We start from the raw sequence: 9,948 nt of genomic DNA on the forward strand, positions 1-9,948 counted from the left end.
AACCCTTGGTGGTGTGGTGAGGTGTCTGGGCTGTGGTTCCCACCTAGAGACAGACACATCCTCTCGGTAGCCTCTGGTTTGACCACAACGCCAAGAAATCTGACGAGAGGGAGACTTCAGGACAGTCTCCCAGCCCTGCTCAGTGAGTGGGTTCCTGGTTCCTGCACCTCTTCCCTTGCCCTCTCTATAACCCTGGCACTGATCCTGCTCTTGGGGAGACGTGCCGTGATGACTCTCCAGACTTGGACCTTCTCAGCCTGGTGCTCTCCTTGGGATTTTTGTGAGTATCCTGTCTGGTTCACAACAGGATTCGCGGAGAGACTTCACTCTCTGGCATTACTGGTGTAGCTGAGTTGACTGCAGAGGGAGCTGTGACCACAGAGAAGAGCTACAGGTGTCCATCAGATTCCCAGGGTTTCCAGACTCTGAATTTCTCTTACTACGGCGGGGAGAGAGAAGGAAAGGAAGAACTTTGGCTTCGTTTTTAAAAACTTGTGCATCTCTGCCTACGGATTTAGGCTTAAATTTCCTCTTTCAGAAGAACAAACCCATCAAAGACCTCACAGACCATCTAAACTCGGCAGTTTTCCCACCTGATGAGAGACTCATGTCCTCACTCCTTCCTACAACAACAGGTTGAGGATACTCTAGAGCCTGGGGAGGACTAAGCTTAGGCAAGCTGTCCTCGGCTGTGTGCAGGGCCAGCTCAGTTGCATCCTAGCAATGCCAAGGAGTCTGATCCTTGCCCCCTGAAATGACCCTGGGCATAGCGAGATCCAACAGGGCTTTTTGGCTCCTTCTGAGCAGAGCTACATGCTCATGGGTGCAGGACCATGTCCCTGGGAGAGTAAGGATCTACAAGCACTTCCTCACAGGCTATTTGAGCAAGGGCTGGATGCCTCATCAGTTCATGCAAATGTGACCTCCTGTGTGAGGGATCTACCTGGTAACTGCTTTCTTGTTCCTGTTCCCACCCATCCCAGTCAGCAGAGATTCTGCAATCACAGGTTTCCAAAGCACATGCCCCACCAGTGGAAATTCAGCACGAGAAATTCACCTCACTCTCCAAAACTGCGCTTTTTGGAGAAAAAAACAAAACCACAACAACAATGTATTTCTTAGAGTTTGGTTTCCTGGCAGTACAGTGCAGCTGATTTGGGCATGTCAGGCAGGTGACTGCAGAGGGAGCTGCGGCCACAGGAGAGCTGCAAGGTCTTACCAGCCTTCAGGTCCAATAATTAACCAAGTCACTCGCTGCACTAAGCTTCTATTTTTCTAGGAGGAAACCTGCCCAGCGTGCCGTGGCCCCATGAAGAACAAGTGCAGAAACCCGAGTGCTGTTCCCAAACACACTGCCCACTGCTCAATGATTTTTGCAATCCCAAAGTATCGAGCTATTTCCATTAGAAAGGAGATTTTTTTTGTTAACCTGTGAAAAGCTCATGTGAAAAAAAGGAAAAGCCCTGCTAAAAGAAGGACCAAGTTCAGCCTGTGGCCTCCACCTTTACTGGAGTCAGAAGAGACTGAAGGAAAGCTGACCCCCATTCGTAATGAGGACATGCTGCATTCAATCCACTCCTGGTCATTGCAGCAAGAGCCGTACCTCCACCTTCCCTCCTGCAGCAAGTGTCTTGACCCGCAGGCTGTGAAGTCGGCCCAGGGAGAGGGGAAAGATGAAGGGACAGCAAATTCCAGCAGGACAAACCCCACCTTTCAGTAGTGTCTGCTTCACAAGGTAGAGCTTGAGGGAAAAGTGAGGATGAACTGACTGTCACACTAATGGCACAAGCTAGTCTGAACCGTGACATTGTGGGGCTGAAGTCCACTTTGCGGGAGCGGTGAGGCTCTACGGCGCGGTGGCAACAGGGGACATGTGCGAAGATGTCAAAAATAATCTTCTGGACTGTGCTGCAGGTCTGTTACGGATCCATATGCAACTCAATATTTATCTCCTCTCAAATACCACTCACGGAGTTAATGCAGCCAGACGAGAGTGACTAAGCGCACTGCTAAGGACAGTGTACATTGAATACATAATTTTCAAGCATGCCCCAACTTGAGAGGAATACAAGGCCTTGGCAACCTCTGTTTGCAGCTCCCCATTTTTAAGCTAGCTTCACTTGTCCTTCTCTCCCTACTCCAGGATTTCCCCTCCAGGCTTTTTCTTTCCCAGCAGGGCCCTCTTAGAGGATGGGAGCCATCATGCTGTTTAACTTGGCAAACCACCTATGCCAGCACAGATGTGGTGTGTGACTGAGCGCACCAGGCGCTGGGTTCTGCACGCTTGTTGGCTATGTCCTTGCAGCCATCACGGCAGCTGCTGGCAGCTGTGAATGAGCAGAGTACAGGAAAGGGAGCATGTAGAAGCATGCTTGAACTTTCCTCACCTCCTTCCCAGCCTCTGGCAACAAGCCCTCCTGTTCCCAAACCTTCCCATTCCTTCACTCCTGCCCCTCGCCGAGCCAGGGTGGTGAGACCCACGGCTTCTTGAGAGGCTCCCGGGCATGCACAGGCACCAGCCCATGTGCAGGGGAGGTGAAGAGGAGCAAACCGCACCCAGGGACTGTCATCTCGATGCTGCACGTGCTGTGGTTGAGCTTCGCGCCAAGCGCTGTGCAGACCTTATAAGTGCTGGGCGGCAAGCTGGGCTCTTGGTGCTGTCTCCTCAAAGTCATCATGGAAAAGCCAAACCAACTGCTCCGCTGGATGCCGTCCTACGGCACTTATCCCCACGTCTGGGATACACTGCTCCTGTATCCTTTCTGATCTGGGGCTGGGGTGAGAAGGGAGGAGGGGGGTGAGTGGAAAGCAACAGTGGTCTCCACATCGGCCATGTTGTGAGCTGGATAGCGCAAGGCATGGTCTTCTTCCACAGCATGAAATGGGGCATGGAGGATTCCGGAGATGTTTCTTGGATGCTTCATGTAAGAAAGCAGAACGTGCTGCACTCGGTACCCCCAGCCTCCTCTCTCATCAACTGAAAGGTGTTAACGGAGAAGAAACCTCATTCGCAATTGTCTTTGCAAGACCTTTGCTCTTACACTTGTGAATTCATCTGCAGCTCTGAACTGAGCTGGCAGGAAAAGCAGCGTTTGCACTTGGCGACTTGCCTCAAACTGCAAGCACACAAGGAAGCTTACTTGCTGCGTTATTTGAGAGTTTGACTTTCCCAGGTTGATGTCTGTCTTTTTCTTGGATGGCTGGGTGAGGAGGTTTTATGGAGAAGTCTGGATTTCTTGGCTCCTTTGCAGGTTTGTGTTGAAGGAGTTTCTCCTGAAGAGCGCAGGTGCTTCCCACCCTGCTCTCGCTGACTGCCTGCACCCTGCATGTGCCTCTTCCTCCTCACTCCCCCCTGAGCTTTTCCCTTCTTGCATCTCCCTCCTCAGCTGCTCCTCTCACCCCTTTTGCTTCCCTCTGACTTGCCAGTATCAATTGCATTTGCATGCACGGGCTGTGTCCAGGCTCACACCTCATGTGACTTCACCAGGTAAGGTTTAAACTTTCTTTGGGTGAAGCTTCAATACCATGCCCAAAGCTGTTGTGAGGCTTCATTAGCAAGGGGGGGTGACTGTGCTCCCCTGCCTAGCACAACACAGTCATGTTTGTTTAAACTCGTTAAAATGAATTGGAATCTCCTTTGTATGTGCTTTCCCTGTGAGATGTTGGGAGGAGTGTCATTTCTCTGCAGTAATGTTTTCATACTCTGTTGTGCTTGAGTGTATTTTCCTTAATTTATATCCCAGATAATGGCTCCTGCTTCAGCAGCAGCTTGTGCTGCTGCTCAGCCAAGGATGTTTTGGTAAATTGTACTTTCATTCATACAAAAATCAAAAATTAAACATTGAATTTCAATTTCAATTAATTTTAATTATTTTCTTCCAAATGCCCTTGGTGTCTGCTGTGGGGAGGGTTTCTCGCTGATTCCCCCCTGGAGATGCCTGCCTCTCCGCAGCAACCGCTGATCCCCAGCACAGCACCGTCCTCCTGCCGGGTCTCACTGACGGTGCTCCCGTTGTTCTGCCCGGTCCTACTGACGTGTTTCTCCCCTGTGTCTCAGCTATACCCTGGACAACGATGTCGTCACCACAGAGCAAAGGCAGTTCTATGAAGACAATGGGTATCTGCTCATTAAGAAGCTCGTTTCTGACGAAGACATTGAACGCTTCAGGTATGGGGCACTTGCCTAAGGTGCTGGGGGGTCCTGTGTGCTCCCGAGGGAGCTCTGGGAAGCTGGGTGAAGCTGGACTCTCGCAACATAGATGCGTGTGGTGTTGCTGGATACCTTCCTCTGTAGCAATAGTGTCTTTGAGGAGAGTAATCTGGCTGAACATGGCTAAAATGTGTTCTGGCTTCTCCGGTTCCCTCTGCTTTGCAGGAAGGAGTTTGTGAGGATCTGTAACAAGGAGGTGAATCCACCGGGAGTTCTGATAATGAGAGATGAGATCTGCAGACCCAACTTTGTTCAGCTGGAAAAAACAGTTAATAAAGTGCATGATTTCCGGGAAGATGAAGAGTTGTTCAGATACTGTATTCTGCCAGAGGTAAAAAGCCAATAGGGGGATGGTGGTGGGAGAACCTAGTAGAGATTTGTGAACATATATATGTTTTAATGCCAAGGTGAAGGCAAAGACCAGCCTGGGCAGGCCAAACTAACCCTTCTGGAAGGTTATGTGATGCTCTGTTCTGTACAGCCTACTTTAATACATGCTCCATCCAATATCAGATGGATTTGTACTTTGTGTTTGTGTTGGGGGAGTTAGCAGCAGCAGATTCCCATCACTTTTCATAACATAAGAAAGTATATTAATGTATGTAATGTGTAGATACAGTTCCTCATGTATTGGCTTGTCCTGGATACTGGAGTACTACAAAGGTCAGGTTATGTTGGAGAATCAGAGGTGGACATACGAGATTTTGTAGAGCTCTTGAGCTGTTGCCCTGGCAGTCATTCATCTTTGGCAATGCCTCGGCATATACTGCAGCAGGAAAAGCGCTGGTGAGCATCGCGCCTACGGCAGCATCTATAGGTGGTTTGTTTGTGCTTGGTTTTTATTTTGGATAAAACTGCTGATAATAGGCCCATCCTCATGAACAACCCAATCAACAGTTAGTTTACGGTATACGTCTGCCTAGCTTTTTTTTGTTTGCAATGTATTACTGTAGCATAAAGCACATCTTTTTTTCTATTGCTTTTTCCTCTGTAGATCCTAAAATATGTTGAATGCTTCATAGGGCCAAATATAATGGCCATGCAGATGATGCTGATAAATAAGCTTCCAGATCCTGGTAAGCAGAGCTCCAGGGAAATGCAGAAGTTGTTACGTATGCCTGGGTTGCCGTGTATTTAACTGAAGCGGCACCTACCCTTTTAGAAAAGTTGCTTGAATTGAATTAAAAACAATTCTGAAAATATATAAAGTTATTTTGGTAATAGCGTGTTTTAGTTTAGTCCTGGCTTGGTGGGATGCGTTTCTTATCGTTCGGTTTGCTGTAGATGGTTGGGCTCACATGTTGGGAGGTATGTGTGTGCCTCCTAAATTGAAGTGCTGTTATATCTAGCCGCATGTTACATCTAAAACATTCTTCCAACTAATTTAATATGTTTCCGCAGTTTAGGTCTTTGCACCATGTTAACTGTCCCTTAACTATTTTTTTTTAAAAGCAGCATTCAAGTTTCAAAAAGGAGCATGCAAAAATCAGACACCGAGCTGCTTATTCAGCCGTCTGCACTTGCATGAAGCCCTACTGTTTAAGACACTTTTTTTTTTAGGCTTGACATTTCACATGTGTTAAAAATAAGTGCTTCCTGGAGCTTGGTAAAAGACAATAAATACAGAGAAGATCCTTTGCTTAGAGTGTATGTGCTATTTTCCAGACTAACAGTTCAGACGTCAAATTTAGTCTGACTCCTGACCTTGCTGACAGTGGTTGCATGCTCAGCGCGTTGATATGAAGACACATAAATAGGTGCCAAAGGAAGGATTTGGAATCCTGGCTTTGGCTTCTAGTGCTGCAGATCAAAGTCTTACTTCATACAAGAGAAATGGGGGGAAAAAGGAAGTTTAATTGCAAACATCACAGTTTTTTCAAAGTTGATTTGACTCTTCATAAGCTTTTGCAGTTCAGCAGAGCTGAGACCCAAGCTGTTTCGTATTCTGAGGTGTCCAGCTTCTGTGCAGGCACAGAGTACGTTTAGTTATTAAAACACTCAGTTTGTTCATGCCATTCCCAACAACTCCGCAGAGCAGCTATGGACCCAAGAACAGTGTTTGGAGTCTCACTGTGCCATAGAGTGAGATTTAAACTCATTTGGCCTCAGAATTGAGTGCCAGCAAGGAGCACGCTTAGAGACTGCAGTGCTTCACCTGCAGCTTTGGAGCAGCTTCTTGGGACACATTACCACCATAAGTGACGTGATGTTCCCCAGGACAATTCTATGTCACATCTAAAGTGCATGAAGAGTCTTTTCAGCGCAACCACCTGCATTCCCCGTGTTTCAGGTAACCTGAGTTCTCGCTACCCCGTGCATCAGGACTTGCATTACTTCCCTTCCGACTCACGGACCGCATCGTGTGCTCCTGGACCGCCATGGAGAGGGCCAACCAGGACAACGGCTGCCTGGTCGTGCAGCCAGGGACACACAAGGAGCCTCTGAAGCCTCATGGCTATCCCAAGTGGGAGGTAGAGCAGCACGGGGGGTTGGGGAGGGCGTGCATGAGGCGACCACATTTTGGCTGGCGGGTACACTCTAACAGTCTGTGTCTGGGAAACTGTCTGTTACAAATTGGTCTCTGTTCACACTGATCAACTGTTTTTCTCTAGTCTTGCCAAGTCTGAAGATGCTTTCTCCTTCTCTGAATTTGTTCCTGCCAGGCAAGCATGTTTATTTTCCTGTAGAAGAAAACTGGATGATAAACAATTGACCAGAGTTTAATTTCAAGCAGTATTCTTCTCCTAAGCAAGGATGCTTCCTGACCTGGCCCAGTGTTGGCTGTGCTTGGAGCTGGGGGCTGGACTTGACACCCTAGAGGTGGCATCAGGCAACACTTGTGGGGGCATCAGGCAACACTTGTGGGGCTCCCTTGTGCTCTTCTCCATTCTCTCCAGTGGAGAGAAGTTCTTAATTGTTTGAATTCAACTTTAGAAAGCAGATGAAGAACACTTTAGTTGTGAGATGAGAATTTCTCATAGGGGTTTGCAGGTCAAAAGGGAAAGTGAGCAGAGAAGTCCTGTTGTAAGTGTGTATGAGGTGCAACTGGGGAAGCTGAGCTGTCTGTGAGATATGCAAAGATGATCCAGAAAGCGGAGTGGACCATTCTGGTTCTTTACAAATGAGTCTTTACAACTGATTAGCAAGGCTTGTAGGCGAACATGCAGACTTTTCATCAGGTATATTGAATGTACTACCTTCAAGAAAGAAAATGAGTAACTGCCTTTGCATCTCTTCTTCTACACTGAGAAACCGGTGTTGTTCTAATTTCACTGAATTATTTCCACTCTTCCTTGGTTTCTAGAGTCCGCCAATCAAATTTTTCCATGGGCTGCTGGATTACAATGAGAAGAGTCCCAGGGTGCACATTGTCATGGAGAAGGGAGACAAGGTGTTCTTCCATCCCTACTTATTCATGGCTCCAGAGCAAACAAGACATCAGGTTTCCGAAAGGTAGGAAACCACCTCCAGATACAGCTGTCAATATTTGTTTAGCTGCTAAACACCATCAAAGTCTTCTTAACTAAGATCTGATTACAAAATAAGTGGGTTGATGCAACTGTCTGAGTGCAGAGCAAGAACCCTTACTGAACACACAGGTCTGCTCTGACTGACTTCTCTGATTGCCACTCTGGTTGCTTGTAATCTGAGATCAAGCAGGTGAAGTATTGCTTTAGGTCGTGTATGTCCACGACCTGGGATGCATGAGCTTTTTTCCACCGGTCGTTCGTAATCAATGTGGTAGTGAGTGATGCCTTATTTCCTGTCACTTCGCCAGCTCAGAGTGCTACTACATTGACGTAAAGAACACGATCCAAGAGCACCTGGAGAAAGAAATGATTGAATTTGGACAGGCAAAATATAAAGTGACTTCTGCCTCAGACCTTGTGGTAATCTTAAATCATGACCTTATCTTGTAACTGGCAAGAATTTTTGGCTTTTTAGCTGATAAGGCTGCTTCTTGCTGCCTGTGCTGGAGAAGTGCCCTTGCTCTCCAGGCAGCCCCTTCACGTCTCTGGAAAGCAGCGGAGGAGCTCTGCAAGTTCCTCCTCCAACTCTGCTCATCGCCATTCCCACCTCTGAGCTGCCAAAATTGATTTCATCCACGTGCCTTGGTATCTTTCCGTGCAAATCAGCCATGCTAGGGCAAACTTACGCCAGCAGCTGTTTGGGTGACTCTAACTGCATATGCAAGAATAGGAGGACACAGTTTATTCAGTACCCATCTGTGGTGTCTCCTCTGCATACCACATCAATCCAATGAGCCTTTTGGCTTATTTCACGTGTGGTTTTGTGCGTTGGGATTTGTAGCTTTTTATTTCATTTAGTGTTGTCTGTACTTTTCTCTTGGAGACTTTGAAAAGACAATGAAGAAGTTAATGGGTATTTTTATGAATACATGGCCAAACAGATAAGCTCATGCCAGGAATAAGCAGGAAACACTGTATCCAAAGATGGTGGCTTCTAAGTGTTTGTTTGTTTGTTTGTTTGTTTTTTAATGCAGGATATTTGGAAGAAGCGAGCAAAGGTCGTGCAAGGAGAAAGAATTAATCTTTAAAGTGGCCTCTGAAGACCAGGATGGAAAACATGTGCCTGAGCATCAGCTTCTGAGTAGCCACATTTATGTGCTTTTGGCCCTCTTTTTACCCAAATACTGCATTACAAAATCATTTTATGCTAATACAGAATAGTTGCACTGAGGTTGAACAGTTAATGTACTTCAAAGAAAACCTGACCTACAAAAACAGATTTGCTGTGGTTATTTGAGGTAATCAAAGAAAAATGATGATGATAGATGTGCTTTACTTCCTGATGATTTTTTTCTAATCTCTCTCTTCATATACTTTTGGGCTGATGGTCTATTAATGTAAGGGTATTAATAATCTTAATAGAACTATAACAATTATTATAGTTAGACGAAATTAATGTTATTTATGTAAGAAGCTATGCATGATTATGTTTTTAAGTTTTCTAACATCCTTCCTCCATGCAAAGTAAACACAGTAAATCAGAGTTTCATGCAAGTTTCAGTATGAACTCACATGGGAAGTCATTAGTACAGCTGACGAAGATGTGGATTTTATTTTTATTTTTGAAATAAAGATTAAATTAGAGCAAACACATGTTTGGTGGCTGCGTTGTATTTTTTCTGTGGTTCAGAAATTCTGCTGATGGGTGTGTGGTTGAATAACCAAAGAAGTGAACCCTGGAAAGGCAGGTGTTTGGTCTGAGAAAAACGTCAGGACGCTGCAGCTGAGAGTCACCCAAAAAACAAGTTACAACTGCCTGTGTCCTGCCTGTCTGGCAGGATGTTTGGGCGACAGGGTGCAGGGCAGGGCAGCTGAGAGCAATCCCAGTGCTCCTGCCGCTGAGCCCTCCTGGTGTGGTTTGTAGGACTGGGGAGCAGTTCAGGGATGGCTCTTCTTTATTCCAGGAAATCCTGCTGCAGTTCAGCTCGATGCTCTGGCATGCTGGGGTGTAGTTTTGGTGTGCGGGGCTGGACACCCTCTCCCGAAGGCTTCCAGCCCAGTAGGAGTTTGGCTTTACCACGATTACTTTCTCCAAAAATCATCAGGACATCTTAATGAGTCCGGAGCTGGTAGGTGCTTCCTTGGCACCATATTTCAGTGCAGTTATGAGTCGTCTTGCAAACATTAAAATCAATCTCCTTGTGGTGAGCTAAGGCCATTTTTTCTGCTTTTAAATCCTAGCAGACACTTCATGACTCTTTATTACAG

At 46.6% G+C, this 9,948-nt stretch overlaps 1 protein-coding gene across 1 annotated transcript; it reads left to right on the plus strand.

Annotated features, from left to right (window-relative positions):
- The first annotated feature begins 2,504 nt into the window (after positions 1 to 2,504).
- Positions 2,505 to 8,768, plus strand: LOC104077082 (phytanoyl-CoA dioxygenase, peroxisomal-like). Its single transcript, XM_009578193.1, is given in 10 exon segments — positions 2,505 to 2,797; positions 4,058 to 4,168; positions 4,376 to 4,541; positions 5,205 to 5,286; positions 6,501 to 6,542; positions 6,545 to 6,681; positions 7,515 to 7,614; positions 7,617 to 7,663; positions 7,960 to 8,100; positions 8,715 to 8,768. Coding segments are annotated over 10 exon segments (1,173 nt in total).
- The last annotated feature ends 1,180 nt before the right edge of the window (positions 8,769 to 9,948 follow it).

The sequence above is a fragment of the Fulmarus glacialis genome, unplaced genomic scaffold (assembly GCF_000690835.1).
Source record: "Fulmarus glacialis isolate BGI_N327 unplaced genomic scaffold, ASM69083v1 scaffold3115, whole genome shotgun sequence".
NCBI lineage: Eukaryota > Metazoa > Chordata > Aves > Procellariiformes > Procellariidae > Fulmarus > Fulmarus glacialis.